At 38.9% G+C, this 21,715-nt stretch overlaps 1 protein-coding gene across 1 annotated transcript; it reads left to right on the top strand.

The window, feature by feature from the left end:
- The first annotated feature begins 3,739 nt into the window (after positions 1-3,739).
- On the top strand, positions 3,740-21,263 carry arl10 (ADP-ribosylation factor-like 10). Its single transcript, XM_019263264.2, has 4 exons — positions 3,740-4,132; positions 8,976-9,159; positions 15,081-15,256; positions 18,760-21,263. Exons 1-4 carry the CDS (start codon positions 3,995-3,997, stop codon positions 18,931-18,933), a joined length of 672 nt encoding a protein of 223 aa, XP_019118809.1. The 5' UTR covers positions 3,740-3,994; the 3' UTR covers positions 18,934-21,263.
- The last annotated feature ends 452 nt before the right edge of the window (positions 21,264-21,715 follow it).

Raw genomic sequence — 21,715 nt, 5'->3', positions numbered from 1 at the left:
ATAAAAAAACTGCTGTATAAACCATATTCATTTCAGCATCCATTGCACTACAAATGTCATTGCTTATATTAACAATGCACAAAAAGTAAGTAAGACGTTTGTGGTAATAAATCTTATACCATTAGAAAGCCTGTTTATTTATCTTTATATGGTGCCACTTTTGTAAGCAACGTGCATTTGTGTATATAAAAGATGTATGTCATTTATTGCCAAGTAGCATAAATATATTTTTAATACACATTTTCACTGTTTCGCTGTTATAATTTCACTTCCATACTTGCATACCGTGACTTAAATCTCACTAAAATTACACTACATTGTGCATTCACTTTCTCCTGTGCTAATTATAGTTTGTACGCTGTGCAATTATTCTTTCAGTCACAACTATAATGTACAATCATAATTAGTTGTATTCTGTAAAATCTCTACCATCTTCCTGTTATTTATTTATATATATATGTGTATATAGCTTTTTATTTTATTTTATTATACTTCTAGTATATCATTTTCTTCTATTTTATTTCTTATTCATGAATATTTTCTTATCGATCTGTGAACTGCTGTAACAAATGAATTTATATGAGCTTATCACAGTTTCTTATTGTTTTATTGATTACTCTGTTTATTTAGTTGTATTGCTGTGGAAGATAGTTTTACTCTTAAATTATTTCAGTTTTATTCATCGTTTTTATATATTTTGTCATAAATATAGTCAACAGTTCACTTTTCTTCACGTTTCTGTATTGACAAACTTTCTAAGCCCATAGCGCCCTCTAGAGGTAAACACAGATAAATGCTACCTGCTGGGAGATAAAGACTGACTTCAGACCAGTTTTATAAGCTGTATCTCAAGTATATGTGGTCTGATTTTAATCAAACTTGGAAGGATGACTCCAGCAAACCCTGTGTCCTGATTCTTGAAAAAAAACACACACACAGTTTCTTTTGAAGCTGAAAGTAATTTCAGCAATTCAAAAACACACTGATTACATAATTGCTAACATTAAAGACAGAAAGACACGATGTGCTGTAAATATGGCTACACACAGAGTGTAGTTTTGGAATAAATTATGGACTTGAAGGGCGCTGAAAGAAAAGGTTTGAGTGCTGAACTCAAAGTCATTTACAGAGACTGTCAATCTGATCTGGAGTACTTTAATCCTCCACTAAATGGCTGCTGATTAAACTTTTGGATGTGACTGATTGCTGGTTGAGTCTGGTTGTTGTTGGATATGTAACCACACTTTGCATGATTATAACACCAGTGTTCATTCATGTAATTTGCCTGTGAGTTAATAACCAGAAGCTCCTATCTGTCTGTGGGAGAGTCTGCTCCCTGTCAGCATTCAGAGATCATTTGTGGTGAAACTTGATGAGTTAATTAGTTGAAGACAGGTTGTTTGAGGCATCAGTCAAACAAGCTACATCTGCTACATAAAGTGCACTCTATGGAGCTCTTCCAGTGGAGAAAACATGGCAAACACTACATGTGTGTCCTGCAATTATTAAATATATTGCGATTTTAAAGACATAAAAATCTACTTCATCATAAAATATGGTGCACTGTTATTTAAATTAAACGGTTTCCTATAGTATTTATATGCCAAAGTGTTGCTGCTTCCATTTAATTTGCTTTAATGTGGTCTGTTTATTTCATTTTCTTTCCATCTGTATGAAATCTGAATATTAGTCTGAATTTGAAAAAAGTTTTGTTTTTAATGAGAAAATATCAAACAGATCAGCTAATTAGGAGTTTAGCCTTTAGCCAGAAAGTTTCCTCTTTTTGTGGAGTTTTAATGATCTGAGCCAGAAAGCACACACAATGTTTGAAGAGCCAATTAAACAAGAAAAACAGAAATAAATATAATAAATAATAAGACTGAGACCAGACTGTACTGTAGCTGGAGCACTTCACCTCGGTCCGCTCATTGTGTTGATGATATTTATCATCATCATCATCAGATCTGACAGCTCAACACGCTTCAACACAAGTTGATCCTTATTTTATCTGACAGGCAAACAGCTCATGTGTTTCACACATAAATATTCACACAGCACCCATAACTGCTGCTGATGCCTTCAAGTCCTGTTCGAAATGTAAGAATTTGGTCCCTCCATGCCTCCAAAGTTCTACAACACAAAAATATATCAGATTCACCAATGTTTAGATGTACAGTTTAGAGTACTAACAGATGTTTTTATGTTATTAAATTAGCAGCCTTATCGCCATATTTGTAATCAACATGCTTACTTACTCATAATATTTTAATAATAACCATCATTATGTCCTATTTACCCTATTTTTAATTGAGGAAATTGTAAGAGCTTCTTTATGGACATTTATTTATTTAGTTATTTTACCTGTACAACTATAATTATAAATGTGTCAATTAAACTTAAATATAACATGCCTTTCTTAATTCCATCTTTTCCAACTTGCAAAAGCCACAAAAAATTATATACTGTTGTTAAGACAAAATAAGCAATTCAGTAAACTGAAATTATTGAAATAATTATATAACATAATTTAAATTAGCTTCCAAAGCTGTCTGAACATGAGTAAATGGAAATTTAAGGACTTAACAGCTCCTTCAGCAACAGACATGCCAGTATGTTAGACTTTGGTTGTTTCAGTTGTTAATGTAAATAAATTGTGTCAAGCTCAAATTCAAATGTCCTCTGTCTATTTTAAGATGTGTTTGAAAAGCGAAACTAACCTGGATATTTAAGAAAATGTCTTTCAGACATGTTTTAAGACATAAAGTCTTTATATAAAACATCAGTATTATTTTTGTTCATTCCAGAAGTTCAACCTGCTGGACACAAGATGTCGCCTTCTTCACTGAAAAGTGTATAATGAGTATTTTTGACCTAGAGGTTTTCATTCAGGAACATTATTGGCTGAAATTAGTTGTGATGTCAAAAATCCTGCAGGTACTTCAAAGTATTAAAAAAATCCTCTTGGATTAGCTGGAAAACAGGCTGAATTTATGACTTTACGTGGTTCATTCAAATGAGCTCAGCCTGAAACATCTACAGCAGGAAAATGCAACATAGAAAATGATGCAGCAGGACTTTACAGAAGCTTAATGCTGCCACACCAGAAAAATAAAAACATACCAGTATCTCATTACAACATCTTGTTATAACAACAAGATGTGTTCATGTTTTTACAGTATAGACACTCATGACTTTATAACAAGAAACTTTTTTTTGTTACTTTCAACCTCATTTACAAAAAAACTGCTACGCTGTGTAAAATGCAAATCAAACAAAATGTGATGATTGAAACCCCATATTTAGATGAAAATAGCACAAAGACGACTGGTCCAATGTTCAAAATGTTAAACTTGCTTTTATAAAATGATATCAGCATATTTAATTTGATGCCAGCAATATGTTTCTAAACAAGTGGCAACAAAAGACTGTAAAAGTTGTGAAATGCTAAAAGAAAACTCCCACAAAAAATAAGATTAACTGGCAACAGGTTAGTAACATGATTGGGTGGGAGCATTTGAGGTTTCCATACACAGCGTGCCAAAATTTGATGGAAACAGGCTTGTATTTTTAAGTGAGATTTTAAATGTTTTTACTTGTAGTGGAGTATTTTCACAGTGTGGTATTTGTACTTGAGTAAAACACTTCTCACATGTCTGTTTGTTGTAAGCGCACCTGAGTGCCCTACAAGCCGCATTTCCATCGGAGCGGCGGACTTTACGAGCAGCACGTGAACGCAGCATTTTCTTTCTTCCTCTTGCGCGTCTCGAAACAAAAACAAGCGGAGACAGCTCGGTCACATGTAGCAGACAGCAGAGGAAGAAGAAGAAGAAGGAAACGGCAGTCAGTCTCAACACTGTCGGCGTCCAGGAAGCGGTGACCGCCCCCCTCCTCCTCTTCCTCCTCCTCCTCCTCCTCCTCCTCCTCGTGTCCCTTCTTCTTCTTCCTCCTCCCGCCAGGCTCTCCGCGTCCAGTAGCCGATCCGTGCGCTCCACATATGGTTCTCCTCCGGCACATCTCCATCGCCCTGACCGCCGCCGTGGCTGCCCTGGGCTCCGCTCTCTTCATCGCCTTGAACTTCTTCTACAAGAGGCGGATATGGTCACCACAGGCGGAATACTGCACGATCAAAGAGGTGAAGCTTCATCAGGCTTTAATGTTAATTAATATGATTTAATTGAATGCATTTAATTATTGTTTAACTTGGACGGAAGAGGCTGTGTTATACATATATTATTAATTGTATCATTACATGTGACTGACTGACTGACTGACTGCAGGATTCTGATGAATACAACTGAGATGATGATGATGATGATGATGAATATTGGTTAATGGATGTGAATGGAGGTGATGAAGGTGTAAGATGTGAATGGTGGGGATGATGATGAAGAGGAGGCTGCTGCTTCATGAATAATGGGTGAATGGTGGTGATGAAGATGAAACAGATGTAATTAGTGAGAATAATTATGAAGATGGCTTCATCAGGGTGATGAAGATTTTAATGGCGTTAATCGTTCAAAACAGTCAGATGTGAGTGATGATGAGGAGGATGCTGCTTGATGAATAACTAATGTGTTAATGGTGATGATGAAGATGCTGACACTGATCAAACAGTGAGAATAATGATGGAGACAGATGATGGTGATGAATGAATGAGTGACTGTAGTTGTGTTGGTGAAGGTGGTTTTGGTGTCAGGGGTGAATGTGATGAAGATCACAATTGAAATCACAGTGATGATGAAGATGATGGACTTGATGTCAGTGAACATGATGATGATGATGATAATGAATTATTATAGTTGTGGTGATGAAGATGGTTTTGACATCAGTCCTGAAGATGAAGGTGATAGTTGATCTAAAGGAAGAAGAGGTGACGATGATGCTGCTTGATGAATAACTGGTGTCTTGATGATGATGATGATGGTGAAGATGATGGAGATGAAGCAAAATGTAACGAGCAGTCTGATGATGTTGGACAATGTGAGGATGGTACTGATGAGGATGGTGTTGTGATGAAGAAGAAAACGTTTACGGTGAAGATGACTGACATGGCAGTGGACCTAAAGATCATGTCATCACTGATGATGATGACGGTGAAGATGTCAGCAGGTTGACGATGTTGGAGAAGAACAATATGAGGATGATGAACCACAGCGTGGTGGTGATGATGATGATGTGGCAGCTCCTTGATGATGAGGGTGAAGATGTGAGCATAATAACGAGGGTGAAGATGAGAAGTAAAGTAAAACGATGTGGCGATGAAGATGATGATGAGAAAAGTGTTAGTGGTGAAGATGACGGTGGAAAAGGCGATGATACAGAGGATGATGAAGATGATGTGGCAGCACCTTGACGATGATTTGAAGAATTGATGATGATAAGGGTGAAGATGAGGGCGATGAAACAAAGTAAAACAACGTGGTGATGAAGATGACGATGACAAAGGTGGTGATGCAGGTGTTATAGTTACAGAAGCTTTAATGACGATGATAGCGAGGGTGAAGGTGTGAGCATGCTGATGATGAGGATGGCCCAGAGGATGATGAAGATGAAGATGTTTGTTTCCCGCAGTCAGACTTAATGAGCGACTCTTCATCAGCAGCCCGAATCTCTTAATGAAATCAATTTAATCCTCTGTCTGTCTGCACCAAGCACCAACTTCTGTGGCTTAGAAATTAAGCCAAAAACTGCAGTTCCTCAAATGACCACTTGAGGCAGAACAAGCCACTTCACAGCAGAAATAAATAGTGTGGACTGTAACAGGGTGAAATAAAAATTAAATAAAAAGTTGATGAAATAAATTAAAAAGACAAGACAAAATAAAAACAAATAAAATCTGTATAATATATAAATAGTACTAATAAAATAACACGCCCTTGCTGCCTGTAAAACTTTACACTTCTAGCTCACAAGGTGTTCTGCTATAAAAGGCAGAAGTCCAAGTCCAAGATAACAGGAAGATAACAATAATGTGAACACTATGACATCACCAGGGTTAGTTTCTTGGACTTTAGAAAGCCACCTACCACCAAATACACCTACCAGCACTATAAAGCTAACTATAGGTTATCCATCGTCTTATCTTATCTCTCTCTGTGAACAAAAGGAAAGGCATATTTCATGATTTGGTGGTTGTTGCTTAAAAACATCCGGCTGAATATAAGAAGTTCAAGATGTTTATCTGTGGTAATTCATTAACTGAAGTAGGAACTCACAAGATCTACTCACAGAACAACTCCTGGACTAATGATATATGATCAGAGGATCATAGTTTCCATCTCTTCTTTGTAAACTACACCTCAGCGTTTGTATTCAGTGCTGCAGGCGAGCTGGCTCTGGCACTACCTCATTAGAAAGCCAATGTGTCGCCAACCATCTGCTCTTCTTGAGTGTCCTTGAGCAAGACGTTAAATCCCTGTCAGATTCAGTGGATCAGCAGTTTTTTTTTTGTCCTCCCCGTGGAGCTGAAACAGAACAGAACAGAAATCAATACGCTATCACTGCCTTTTTATGATAAATGTCTGAACAGGCAGTTTAAAATCTAAAAGAAAAAATATGTGAAGTGACAAAAGAAGCGGGAGATAAAAGGCCAGAGTGTTGGCTTAATTTGAGAAATGTCAAATCCATTTATTAAAGAATGAAAGGTCAGAGATTTATAGAAAAATTTAAGTGGAATGTTTAGACAAATGTCTCTTGGAGATCCAATCCCATGACTACGACGACAGAAAGCCAGGTATGCAAAAACCGATCAGTTTGCACAAAGTCCGTGCTGATAATGCGGCAAAAAGAGGAGAAGCGGTACAAAGCTCTGCAGCCTCAGCAGCTCCAGAGCTGGCCGACGCTGTCAGGGTTTGAGGTTTGTTTCCCAGCAGGCTGCATAAGCTGGAATTACAGGAGGCGCGCTGCAGATCTTTCAAAGGAACCATGTTTATCTGATGCTACATGTATCCAGCATCACCAGTTGGTCTTTAAAATATGTTGAATTCTTCATCTGACATCATTCTGCAAAGGTAGTTGTGGTGCTGTTCTATGTAATCAAATCGAGCACATTCTGAGGCGTTTGACAAAGAGCATCCATCAACGAAACCACATTAAGTGCGATATTTTTAATAAGGAAGCCAAAATTGATGCATCTCAGCTCTAAAAGGGCTGATATGAATTGCTAATTAACCTCCACAGAACACCAGCCACACATCAGCACACGGCATGAATAAAAACTAACCTTGTGTGACTTTTAAAAGGAGATGACTGACGTGTGCAGGATCTCAGAGGGATTCTGGTGTCTCAGGTGCAAAGAGAGCGTGGAGGTTTGAATCCGGGCTGGAAACCTTTACCGAAACTCTGTATGCTCTCTGTATGCTTTCTCAAATCTGACCTAAATATGTCATAATAAAGAGTTGTTCCATCTTTTATTGGTGTGGGTGCCCAGAGGGCGACCACACTATTGTTCTTCAAATCTTCTTTATTATTATGTTTCTTCCGTACGTTTGTCGCCGGCTAACTAGTCCTATAAATTTTGTCCTACAAAAACAAAACCTATATCACTAGATTCTGCTCATTCAGGGCTTTGCTTGATATTTTACAATTTTTTCAACTGTTTCTACAAATGTTTTTACCATTTGAAATACATTTTACAAACTTCAAATCTTTCTACAAACCTTCTACATTTGAAACTACTTCTACTACTACTACAGACGTCATTCAAATTGCAAATTTTACACAAGATCTTAAACTATTAAACTTGTATTTAACTTTTTAAAAAATCTTTTACCCTTTTTAAACTATCAAGGCTTAAAGTTGAGCAGGTTTTTACTCAAATTCTGCGTTTATAATGGGTGTGTATTGCGTCTGCACGCGCGTGAGTCCCTTCAAGCACGCACACACATACACACACCATGGGCCGCTGGGGCAAGGTGGGCACTCACACTGCACTTTCCGCAGTTTTCTAGTTAAAGTATAATATCATGAGATTTACCTCAAGAGGTTTCCAGAAGCAGATTAATTTTCCTGAACATTACGGGCCAAAGTCTCAACTGTCCAAAGCACTCGAAGATCATCCAGTCATGAAGCCGCTGGATAACTGGTGCTTGCTAATCTGTGAAGTACAAGCATTTGGTTTTATAAAATCAAGGTTGCAAAGTAAAAAATAATAGAGCTTACACATCACCAGATGCCAGATACCAGATGGTTATCTTCTCAAAATGTTACAACGATATAACACAGAGAAAAGCAGTATATGCTCACATTTGGGAAGGTGAAACCATTTTTGCTCTAAAAGAAATAAATCAAAATGGACCGTTTCAACGACTTTTACTATGCCCCAAATTAGAATGACAGTCCTGAAACATGTGGTTATACATTAATAATTGTACATAACCTTTATTTATATGAAAACATAAACATATTATCTGAGTAAATATAAATGAAAGGCAGGAAAAATTACAATTTGACATCATGATGTACTTTTGTCATCCCTTTGATCTGTTTATTGCAACCAAATCAAAGTAAGATCTGTTTATTTTGAGTTTTCGCTTAGTAGTGCGCCTCTACCTGGGAACAGTGATGACAATGCTATGGTATGTTCATAATGTTTACCATGTTAGTTGTTAATTAGCTGATTTTATATACTTTTGACCATTTAGTGGGTCTGAAAAGGAGTTGTGTTGTAGATGTTGATTGTTTTAGGTCATTTTAGTTATACTGGAGGACCTTAAGAGCCTCCTAATGGGAGCCAAAGCGTGTTGTTACATGTCCCGTGTTCAGATTCAGCTGTGGTTTGGTTTGCATAATGTGACTCAAAACATTTACACTGTTAATCATATTGGTAAACCTAAGCCATTCTTCCAGACCCTCACCTAAAACTCAGCAAATAAACCCATTCACTGTTAAATGAATTATGCGTCTTTAGTTTTTGCCTTGTGTCTATGTTTTTTAAATGTTTCTGGACTGCGGTTGTCTTTGTTCTCTGCCTGCAGGAGGAAGAGGAGCGTGGGAAGCGCCAGGTCCTCGTCCTCGGTCTGGACGGGGCTGGGAAGAGCAGCATGTTGCAGGGATTGACCCCCGGGGAGTCAACGGCTAAGAGAGGCCGCTGCCGGCCCACCCGCGGCTTCAACTTCATGAGCCTCAACGCCCCCGCCTGTCAGCTCGACTTCCTGGAGAGTAAGACTTCTTTTATTCCTTGAAGTCAAACAAAGCAGGCTCTGTGAGGAGCCTGGAGCACATTTATGCTTTATCGGATAGCATGAAGTATCCTTCTGTTCAGTACAGTTTGCCATTTGTTTCATTAAACTTGCATTGCAGTAAACAACTTAGTTACCTGAAAAAAGTTCTGTTTGAAGACTGAAAGTTTGACGTGCAGGCTGTGGGGCATGAGTAGTATTGACTCATTAGCCGAAATACATGATTTGATCCAATGGGCTACTTTCTGACAATGATTTAGCTATTTATTTTTAAGATATCTGAATTCATAAACAGATATCTGTTCTTAGAGATTGGTAATAATGTGTCTTTTTCCTCATTCTAACATATCAAGTTGCTAATTGGACCATAGAAGAAGTCTTTGCCCGGATATCCATTTTCCATTGCTCCCTTAGGTTACAACCTTGTCGAACGATAGCCAATTGGCTCTGAGATTGGTTAAGGTAACAATCTGAGGAGCAATTATTATGAAGCTGTTGTTGTGGCCTTATATTGACCAGGCAGGGGTGTTCTGATGTTTGTTGCTCTTCAGCCACTGTTTTTTATTTGACAGGTATTGATTTGTTTGGCCACAGTGGGAACAAATTGTGAAAAGACCATTAACATATCACCTTTAAAGTGCAAACAGTTACATTTACACGTCTGTTCATTTGATAAATCTAAGCCCAGTATTGACTCTCTTTTTAGCTCTATTTTTAGTCTCCACCACCAGGTTTATCACAAACGTAGACACCTTTCACAGTAGAAATGTTTCCATAAACTTATTATGATATAAGTATTCCATCAGGAAGTTTGATGGATACGGCAAAATAATATTTTTAAAAAAGTGAACATTTTTAGAACGTTTTAATTGGCGCCACCTACTGCTTATTTAATGAACTCCAAGTCTTCACATGATGGTAGTTGATGGAAACAAGCATTCAGTTAGCATCTTCCTCTGCTGTATTACTTTAAAAATTTGGTTATGATTTTTTGATACATTTTGATGGCTTTTGTCATTGTTCAAAATATTGAAGCTGCTTTAAGTGTTGGTGGATAACTTGTAGGTTTTCATTTGGGCCTGGCTGTTCAGAACTGGATCCAGACTTCAGTTGTTTGCCTCCAATCTCCTCCCTGAAAGCCGACTGCATCCATCACTGCCAACACAGAGGCAGACTCTGGCACCTGCTATATTGTCCTCGTTTGTTCAGTGAGAAACCTCCAGCAGTTTCTGTTCTCAGTATGAAGGTATCATGGTGATCCACAGTCTTATAGAAAACCATAAAAACTGACATTTCATTCAATGCAACGTTGCGGAGATCAAATCACGCGGATCCAAAAAGAAGAGGCAGATGGTTTCAGTTAGATTGTGTTTACAGACAAATAAATAAATCCTGCTAATCAGCATTCCACTGAAAGCCACTGCACCGTGCTAAAAATAACCAAAAATGAATTCGCTCTTCATTCAGACTAGTCTGTGCGAGATGCTGAGCTGCAGTCGGCCTCGGGATGAGTTTCTGTGGATGTATTCGGAGGAATGTGTCACTGCTCAGTGGCTGATTTATTCATGATCTGAACACAGAGATTGGTGGGTGCCCTTGAATCTTTTTCTCATCTCTGAAAGTAAGAAGAACACATGTCACCGCCCACTCAATCAGAATACTTTAATAGTCCGGTGCAGTAAATGTTGGAGTCTTTGTCTGGGTGACATTGATGCAGAGGCATGTTGACAGCTTAGTGCACACTTAACGCAAATCAGGAGCAGTACAGTGCACGGGGACTGACAAGTTCTCTTTATGAAATCCACGGGAGAAATCAAACTAAAAGCCTTTAAACTTGAAATAATGCAGATCAGATCAGTCCGGGAAGTTTTTTTAAGGATTTCAGCAGCTAAGATTTGGGTTTGTGTTAAAGGGAAGTGAAAAACAGTAATGAGAAGACTTTCCTAATATATGTTTGTGGTTGTGACCTGTATTCTTAAGTGTTAGTACATTATGTACTAGTTTGCTTTCATCTTCATATGAGGAACTTCCTCAATCTGGCACGGACGCTATTGAATCAGACATGTGTGATCCTATTCCACAGTACAGTAACTATACAAAATGTTCAGGGTTTACGTTTTTTTATGAGTTTATCCGTTTCAGTTTAAAAGGTGTCAGCTTCTCTTGAATGCTCCATCTGCACACAATCTGTAAAAATACTAGATTTAGAACATTGTTTTTCTCCCAGGCGCACACTTAACACCTGTCAGATCACAAAAACAACTGTGTAGATGAAAATCACTCCCATATAACAGAAAAATATAGCTAAAGGAAACAGACTTGAATGGGGAACAGACTTTATCACAACACCAGAGTGCCATTGGATGAATGCAAAGTCCAAGCAACAGCCAAACATCAAGCAAGGTTCAAATTTCACAAGACATAGCAGCCAGCTAATATTAATTACTAGTACGACAGCAAGAAGCCCAGCGAGGCATCTGTCTTTCACCAAGGTCTCACCAACGACTAAAAGTCAGTCTGACATTTACTCCCATCTGGCAGCTCCTTGCTCAGTCAGTCTCTCCTTTAGTCTTTTTGGCTTCCTCTGTCAGTGTCCTCTTCAGGCTCCTTGTCTCTCCTGAGCCAAGTTACATTCCCCGTTGCCAAGCTTCAGTTCTGGTGCCCATTCCAGTGTCACTCCCCATCTGCATTCCCCGTGGCCAAGGCCTGAAAAACCTCCTCTTCTTGGTGGTCCAAAATCACTAATTCATTTCTGGCAGCCTGGCTAACAAACTGAGTTAACATTAGGTAACAGCAGCTACATTTTGCAGCAGTTTAGTGTCCATCAGGAAACTCTGTAAATGGAGAGAACTGGTGGTCCAAAACACCTGCAGTATAAACACTAACATTCCCCACATTCTACGCTCACAGTCTGAGTAGCCAGGCTGACAAACTGAGCTAACAGCAGCTACAGTTCACAGCAGTATCAGGAAAGTCTGTAAATCACAGAGAGCTGATACAGAGCAGCCGGTGGACATCAGAGGGAAAACCAGAAAACATTTTCTCCCTAAAATATGATCCATTTGCAGTGTGTGACTTAGTGCCGTGAAGCGTTACAAACTTTAAGATGTACAAATGAGAGACACCATTCACCTGATTACAAGTCAGTGGAGCATTATAATGATTTCAAATCTGTTATTTCATGGTAGAAAAGTTTAAGTGAAAGTTTAATGTTGCTTTAAATTTATTTGGCTGCAAAACGTAATCCAGTGTCGCACTATAGCTCGTGTCGCTGTTCATGGAGTACAGCCACGTTTTCCATTGCAAATATTGCTCAGATAGTTTTGCCCTCAGGACTGAAACTAAGTTCAATACACACACACACACATACACACCCACGTCATTCACACCCATATGACTCAGCTGTTCGTGTGTGGATGTGTATCTAATAAAGTGGCTTACAGAGCAGCAGGACGAGCGTCCCACTGAGCTCTCTCTGACTATAAAACACAAGCTGCCCACAGCGGCGAACGCCAGGTCCACCGCCTGTATCACATCAGGTAAACAGGTATTTATTGCTGCCACATCATATCAGCTAAAGGTACATCACAGCTCTGTTTCCTAGCAACATTCTCCATTAAGTCCAGCACTAATGAATTCTTGCTGTGCTGGGCTGAATTTAGAGGCGGCGGTGACGACCTGAAGTCATACCCACTAGTGTGTGAGCAGTGATTTGTTTGGTCACCGAGCGCTGTTGGTCATTATAGCCGCAGGTCATTTTCCTGCACAGCAGGATTGTGGGATGTTAAAGCCTCCAGTTAGTCTGAAACTTTCCTCACCAGTGGAGCTAGGAACAAATGTGTTCTAGGACCATGTGTGTGGTACAAACTGTGTTGGTACTGACAATCTTTTTCGACCTTATGATGCCATTTTCTCACATAACAATGTAATCAGTCAGTCAAGTGACTCATTCGACCGTGAGTCCACAGAGTAGGAGAGATAATAATCTGCGTAAACAACCTACAAGTCCTTCAACACCTTTCAGCCCTCAAATCGGACTCCCTCCATCGTGACAGAGACGCTGCACAAAGGCTAAAAAGTGAGTGGGGTGAATTCAAACAATTCCTGCAAAGAAAAAAAAAGTGCAAGAGAAGAACAAACAGACAAAAGTAACAGAAGAAAAAAAAGAAAAAAATATATTTTGCTCAGTGCTTCGCTGACTGGAGGCAATAAGATGGAAAAATGAATCAGACCAAATTTCCCCAGCGTGGATATAAATAATTGTTAAGTGCCGTCTTGGCCGATTTCATCCCTCAGTGAAAACTAGATTTCATTCAGTCTGGTGCACATCTGAAATTAATATCAAACCAAATTTGTTTAAGCCAACAGTTTATCTAATTCCACCAACCAATCTGTCCGTTTATTTATTTAACCATCAAATTTATTAGAAAGGCTTCTTCTCCCACGGATATTGATCAGAAACAGCCCTCGATTAAAGCAACGCCAAGGCTATAGATCAATATAAGAATAATATATCATATCCTGTTTATCTCTGAATACTCTGGTGTTTCTGCTAGTTCACACTGATTTGATATTTTGGGTAATTATTAAACTCTTATTTCACTTGCACTGAAAGCTGCTGTGTCACAGTTTAGAGGCTGTTTTAATACAAAGATTTCTTATATGATGATTCATACGGTGTCGGATCATATAGAGGAAAAGCTGTAGCAGTCAGATTGCAATCCTCTCACCTCACTCTAGTGTTCCAAGCTTGTAGGAGAAATTATGGTGGCCATGAAACACTCAAAAAATGCAAACATCCCTATCTGGAGCCAGTGTTTAGTTTGTCTATTCTAGGCTACTGTAGAAACATTTGTTTACATCCAACATCCATGGAAGAGGACCTGTGGCATCTGTAGATATAAAAGGTTCATTCTAAGGTTCCAAGTATATTAAATGTATGTATATAGCTCTTTTAAAAGCAAATACGTTTTTGCACCAAAGGGCTTCACAAAGAGACAGAAAAAATATATAACGAGAGAATAAAAGTGAGTCTTAAGGTGCGCCCTAAAAGCATCAACAGACTATCTAATGGAGCTGCTACCAAAAAAGCCTAGTCACCAGCCTTTTTTTCTTCAAATGGGGCACAGCCAACACGGCAATTAGAAGAAAGAAGTGAACAGGAAGCCAGGTAGGAGGGGGGGCCTTGTTAGTAACCGGGCTGAAGTATTTTAAAATAGCTGTGAACATGAAATGGTAGCCTGAGAGATGCCTAGGTAGAGTGACTCTTTCTAGATCAGCAGGTGATAGGAAGTGCCTGACGGCTCAGAGTTGGAAGAAGCTGAACCTGACAACAGAAATTACCCGTCTGTTAAAACTTAGGCTGCCATCAAACCTTTTTTGCATGTGGTCTGATGTAGGTGAAAAAGTGTTTGAGGTTCTAGGCTTTGGCAGTAATCAGTGTTAGATCAAATAATATCATTTCTATCTTTTCCTCATTCAACTGGAGGAAAGGTAAATACAACAAAACAATTCTTATTTTCAGGTGATTATACACTAATGAAAACATCATTCGTCATGATTATTATGTTCTGTAAATAGAGCTCCCTAAATCTGACACACACAGTAAATAAACCTTTAGTTTAGAATATTTTAGGTGCATGCTTGTTTGGTCATAAATGTTCTCCAGCACCTGAATGCATCATTCTTTTGAGGGCTAGGAGACATTTCAAAGACTCAAAACTAAAACGTAACATTTCACGTCAAGTGATTCATTCGACAATTCGTAACCAAAGCCTTTATTCATTTGCACATTTCAGATGTGCAAACATTTTTAATGGACTCTCCACATTGGAAACATGGATGGGATGTGGGGATTCTTGGAGCCTTAAAGTCTGAATATTTGTGTTTTCTCTGCTGCAGTTGGTGGAGGTGAAGACCTGCGGCGTTACTGGTTGGATTACCTTCGAAAGACTCACGTTCTGGTGTATGTGGTGGACTCGTCCGACAGGAACCGCTTGCCATTGGCTAAGGCTGAACTGCACCGCCTGCTGAGTGTGGACCGCCAACTGCCCGTGGTCGTCCTGGGAAACAAACAGGTAAACCAGATGTTCAAGCTCTTCTTAAATGATCATACATGTGTTTTTAGCAAACCAAAATGCAGCCCATAATTAACAATTTTGTAATTTTCCTCACATTAATACGTGAAACAAACACAAATGTCATATTTACATCCTGTTTTCTGGATTGTTTTTCACCGGTTGAGTTTCCACTGCTGCTCTTTTCATGACGTCATCTTGTTGCATCCTCTGGTCCTCTGGTTTTCTGGTTTTCTGACTGGCATACTGGTGCCACATAGTATTTGCATAACAGTAGTGGATGGAAAGAAGCATTCATTTGCATTTGGTGAAAATTTGCATCACATTTGGATGGAATGACGGTTAATGTTAATGCCTTGATGTTCACAACGAGGGATTCGATAACAGTGGTGAAAACGCAGGTTTTTCCATGTGAGTGGAGGTAGTGTGTCTTGGCTGTGGAGATGCAGGCTGCAGGGGTGTCCACCAATACACAGTGAACATTTGAAGAAGTCACTCTGTAGTCGCCAGTCAGATGCTCAGATTGGTCAAACCCTCCATAGTCAGCCTAAAATGTCTCTGGAAACTAAGACTATCCAGGTGGATTCATGGACTAAACTTTGATACTCTACCTGTTGTGTTCTGGCTTTGTTTATTTCGTGTACCCAGCGTCTAAATTTGTGTCTGGCTCGCAGTTTACGCTGCAAAATAGCAACACAAAGAAGATTAATTTTGTCTGTCTTTCTTATTTTCTCATTGTTTTACAGCAGTTACATTCAACACAAATAAAATCCCTCATACACTGCTGCACAACCCTGCAGAGATTCACTGCAGTGCCTGATCTTGTCTGAATGTACTCTTAAGCAGGTTTGGAAACCAATGGCTGCCTAAAACAGTAAAAATATACATCCAAAGACCTAAAATCTAACATGTATTTAGAAAATACAACACAAGTGTGTGGCATACATATAGTAGTTTCTTGTTAAAGACATGAAACTGACTGGTATGGTCCATTAAGACCTTCCTGTGATTATTAAAGCTAAATAATAAACCTTATTACTCACTTCTTTGTTACATTTAGTGGGTGAAAGACATCACACTCTGGTGGACTGGTGTTCTGGTAAAAACTCTCCAGTCCAAATTATAGTTTAGTAAAAGTTCACAAAAAAGAGCTGATGTACAGGTACACTCAGTCCCCTCTTAATTTATCCAGCGGCAATGATCCATCAGACTCCTGAAATAAACATTTTTACATTTCCTCCTCGGCTCATATTTCCTCGCCCTGCGCGGCACTTGTGGAATTATACATGACCCCTAGAGGGAAGTAGGAATATTTGTCACATCTACTGTCAGAGCGCTGCAGCTTTCATCCTCTCAGCGCTCCTCGCAATATTAGAAAAATAGAAATCTGAGATACTCATTGTTAAGTAGTTTTAGTTACGCCAAAAGCAAAACTAGTCTATATGTACGGTCCACTGAGTTTATGCAGTATTTTTATTTTAGATTTTTCAGAACAGGAGGCATTTTAAACTCCCTTTTCCCCTACTTTCATCTTCAGAATGAATATATTCTAACATCAAACAGAATACCTGAAAGAGACATCAAACAGAGACTTGGGTCTTTTTAAAACTACTGACTATTGATGTGACAGTGGCTATAGAGACCCAGACTCTCTTTCAGGTTAAACAGATAAGCTTTGATGTTATACATCAAAATGTTCGATGTGAATGTAATATTTCCCGGTAAGCGTATCTTTGGGGATTTTTTAGGTCAAAAGACATGTAGGCATCATTAAAAGTGGGTTAAATTGGGTTGAATAACACATATAACGTTGTTTATATGTAAACAACTAAATGATGTTGAAAAAACCCTGAAATGTTTTTTGTAAGTTATGCTCCCATCTAGAGAGAAATATATACGATAGATGAAAGATGGTTAGGGTGTAGCTCCCTTGTGAGTGGCAAGTTGCTATTACAGTGTGAGCTTGAAGATCCAATCAGGATAGGAGTATAACAATGTCCAATATATGGTCATTTCTGGCTCCAAAAAAACAAAATGCAAATTCAGAACAGTAGTCAACAAATAAAGTTACAGTCAAACTGGAGTGAGATAGTTGATTGAAGTCATCAAATACCAGCGTAAATGGCAAACAAAGTGGCTTGGAGCGAGGCACACAACACAACAGGTGGCATTCATGCTCTGAGGTCATCGCACTGCTTTGGGTTGGAGGCTCAAAGATAGTTGATTGTTGGATGACTCACTCCGAGCTACTTTGTTTGTTTTCCATTTACATCCGTATTTGGCGGCCTCGAAAGTCATTGATCATACAACTGTATGAAAGGCCACTACTACAAGTATCTAATAATAAACCACTGCACTCAAGTCTGTTAAATCACAAGGACAGCACTCAATTCGGGCATCGGCTTGAAATATCTGCCCATGAATAAATCATTTAATTGGAGTGCTGTCCTTGTCAAGTATTTTCACCGCCCCCTACAACCCACTTGAATGCACTACTAGTTTTCAATCCCTACTGCCATACTGTACAATGACAGACTAACTGTTGGTTTCAGTTCTCTTGATTTGTTTCTACACTGAACTGAATGAAAGTTAATGGTAAGAAATAAAATGGATTGTCTCAAAGTGCCTCCAAACTTCCAATCCTTTTCCAATAATACAGCTTTAAACCTTTGTCATGCTGCGCACATGGCGCAGGTGAGTTTAAAAGAAATAAAGTCTTCAGTAGGAGGAACTCTTTTTGACAGTGATACCGGCTCTCACCCACCATTGCTTTGTTCTCTGCCTCGGCACTCGCTCCGTTTAAACAGTACAAAGGATGTTTCCAGCAGAACCTGCGTGTTGGAAAGGATGTGGTGGTGCAAAGAAACGAGGCGGACATCTACGTTGAACAGTTTGTGTAGGAGGGCAGTGTTAAATTCACTGTCTTCATCTGCACAAGTTGTGATCAAAACTGAGCCAACTAACATTTAAAAGTGCGACATGTGGTTATTTAATAAAGTATTATGTTAATGTTGATTAGATTTTTTCTTGGGAAGTCAAGTCAGCTTGTTGAGGTGGAGTACATTTGGTGATTTGTTATATTTTTCTTTGTAATGAAAAGGTAAAACTTGAGGTTCAAGCTGTTATAGGAACATGTAATACTCACCGATTGTAGGCTTTAAAGGCTCTCATTGTAGCTTTCTTCTGCGTCGAGGACTGGTATCAGCTTGAATTCAAAGTTGCATCTGATTCCAAAGTTTCCAGTTTGTGTATTCAGTATGTTCTTAACACCTATATTTTATTAAAATATTGATATATATACATTTAGTGGAGTGGGGAAGTGTAGGTTTTAATAGATAATATTTATGATCTTTTTTACACCTTTCTATAAACATGGTACACATATTTACAAAAGAAAACAGAACTGAGGTCAATGCTGGCACTCTTTTTGTCTTGGTTATTGTCCTTAAACAAAAAGACAGTCATTGTCAAATTGAGTTTAACTGGTTCTCCTCTCCTCACAGGATAAGCCAAACGCTGTGAGCGTGTCGGAGCTGCATGAAGCTTTGTCTCTGGGCTCCGTGACTGACGACAGGAAGCTGTTCCTCTTGGCTGCCCAGCTAGGCTCTGATGGAGCCCTGAGGAACTCCTGCCGGGGTCTGGACACCATCCAGGACCTCCTGCTCCAGCTCATCTGATCTCACCTCCCCCCACAGAGTAGGAGATGGAGGGGGGACAACAAAGGGATGGCTTAAAGCAATCTTCCTCCTCCTCTTCCTCCTCCTTGTTTAAGCTCAGTCTTATTTGAGGCAGAGGAGGAGGAGATGACGAAGACTGCAGGAACTGAGGCAGAGAAATTACTGAATCAGAAGAGACGATGTGGCGCAAAGCCTCGCAGTACCTCCTCATCTTCCTTTTCAGCCTTTACAAACCACGTCAGTTCAGTTCATTTTTGGAAAAGCAGCGTTCATCTAATGTTACACTCTTCACATCTTACTCATCGGAGAAGAGGAGGTGCAGAGTGAGGAGGATAAGGACAGAAGGTGGGACATAAGGATGAAGGTTTGTTCATGGAGTCTGTGACTCAGAACAACAGTGTTCACCTCCTGTCAATGATTCAGACTTTGGACCAAGCTTACAGTAATGTCAACCTGTGACAGGTTAATTTAAGCATATAGATTACACTGTATAAATGTCATGTTTGTAGATTCATATATAGATTTCATCTGGTTTGCTGGTCTTGTGATCTTGTGCTTGATCAGAGAAATCAGCAGAGCAGAACAGGCAGTAGTCAAGCTACCCAGGTTGGAGCCCCCGAGGATTGAAGCTGCACCAGCTCTGTGAATTCATTGACTGGGTGTTTGAAGGATACTCGCTGGCTCTTACTCTGAGGCTTTTCTGAGATCCCGGGGAATTTTGTGAGGGAATTTAAAGGGAACTCCTGGCAGTTTGAAAAGCAGCGTGTTATTATTCTTGTCACAAATCAGGTGTTGAGAGAAATCTTTCCACGTTTTGATGACTATCAAAAGCTTCCTCATTTAGAACTAATATAACTAATCTTGATTACGTCCTGACAACACTACAGTCGACCACCACATTTAATTAAATATTTGCCAGTATCCCAGTTTCCCAAATATAGCACATTAAACCTCGAATTTCAGATGACACCACTTGTTTTCCCTCAGATACGTTCTGATGTAGGTACCATTCAAATAACAATGACCAATGACACACTTGAAATTACGTCATCTTGTTGCACCCTCTTCTTCTGGTTTACCGACTGGGGAATAGGTGCTACCTACTGCCTATCTCTCGTGAACTAACTCATAATATTTGCACAACAATAGTGAATGGGGACAAGCATTCATTCCCATTCCCTTTTGCTGAATAACTCAAAATTCTGAAACTCAGCGATTGACACTTTAGAACTACAGTATGTACAGACACAGTTGGCAACTGCCCATTGTTCCGGTGCATTATTCCGAAAACCCTGTAGTCTGAAAACCCAATTGTCCTATAACTTATTATCCCAAAAACAAAAGCTCCAAAGATTCTTCTGAAAACTCTCCCTTGAGTTTCGAACATGCAGAAAAGGACAGTCAGGTGAGGGTATGGTGACATTTGTCATCATGGTAACTATACTAAACTCGTGGTTGACTTTAAGTTACGTACATAAGTTTGTCATACAAGAGTGTGCATTTTCAAGCAATGGTCGTTTGTTTTCAGAATAATGTACTGTTGCAACAATACAAGATAAAATAAAGATATTAAGTATTGGGGGTTTCGGAATAACGGACTGTTGGAACAATGACACGGCACCGCAGCCATACGAGGTCAGAATGATGTCATGATCATGTTTTCTCTAGTTAGATCACTGTTTAGAAAATGTTTAGACAAGGACTAGTGTCCAGTTAAACACATCGTTGAATGTATAAATGTGAAGTATTTGATCCTACTTGCACAGACAAACTGGAATTAGCTAGATTCTGATTTTTAATGTGTGTCTGTGTGCAGCGATGTTTGCTTATGATGCACAATTTTTTAATGAATGTGAAAGTTTTATTCCTTTTGATGTACAGTAATCCTGCGTTTAGTGGATGTTTTTATAACCAATGACTGCTTATCATTCTTGTCTTTGTGTCATGTGAGTGGAACTGTTAGATTTGAATTCATGCATGTCTTTATGTTTTATTTTCCTCTTTAAGGATGACATTAGCATGTCAGCCGCAGTGTCCATTAGGTTATTTAGTCCTAAGGTTAGGTTGTTTAGATTTTACACACCAAAGTCTGTTGCTGCATACCTGTAGGAAGTCTCATAAATATTCTCAAGTGATTGATTCAGCATCAATTACAGCTAAAGACAATGAAATAAATGTATTCGTATGGAAGCCTCTCTGCTTGAGGCTAGCTCGAGGCTACATTAGCCGCTACTACAAGTAGTATAACGCACACTGAAGACTGCATTGTGGGTAATGTAGGCCCCAGATTTTGACAACAGAATGCATGGAATAAAAATGATGTCTCTGGATCTGCTGCATTTCTTTTAATGTTTCTTTTTTACAGTCCATAATGTTACATGAGTGAAATGCTCTATCAGTGGACACTCTTTAAATGTGTTTCTTTTAAAACAATGTAAAATTATCTGTACCTGACTTGAGATAAAGTCTCTTATTTCAAACTTTTTTTAAATTTCATAGCAGAATTATTGTATTGGCTGTAGGTGACCTTCACCATGATGACAACAATAATCAAAAATAAAAAGATTTAAGGGGCTAAATTTACAGACTAATATTCATAACTCTTGTTTTCATTAGACTTTTATATCTACAGATGCTGTGGGTTTGCCATGCCTCTACGGTAGCCCAGTATGGACAAGTTAAACACTGCAACTAGTAAACTAGAGGCCTTTTTTTTTATTTCTCGTGTTTTGTTTCATGTGTTTAAAACTGTCGTAGTTTGGTTTGATTTAGGCAGCAAAAC

Source organism: Larimichthys crocea, chromosome XXII (genome assembly GCF_000972845.2).
Source record: "Larimichthys crocea isolate SSNF chromosome XXII, L_crocea_2.0, whole genome shotgun sequence".
NCBI classification, from domain to species: Eukaryota; Metazoa; Chordata; class Actinopteri; family Sciaenidae; genus Larimichthys; species Larimichthys crocea.
Note: the sequence above shows the minus strand (reverse complement) of the source record. Positions and strands in the feature narration are given on the sequence as shown.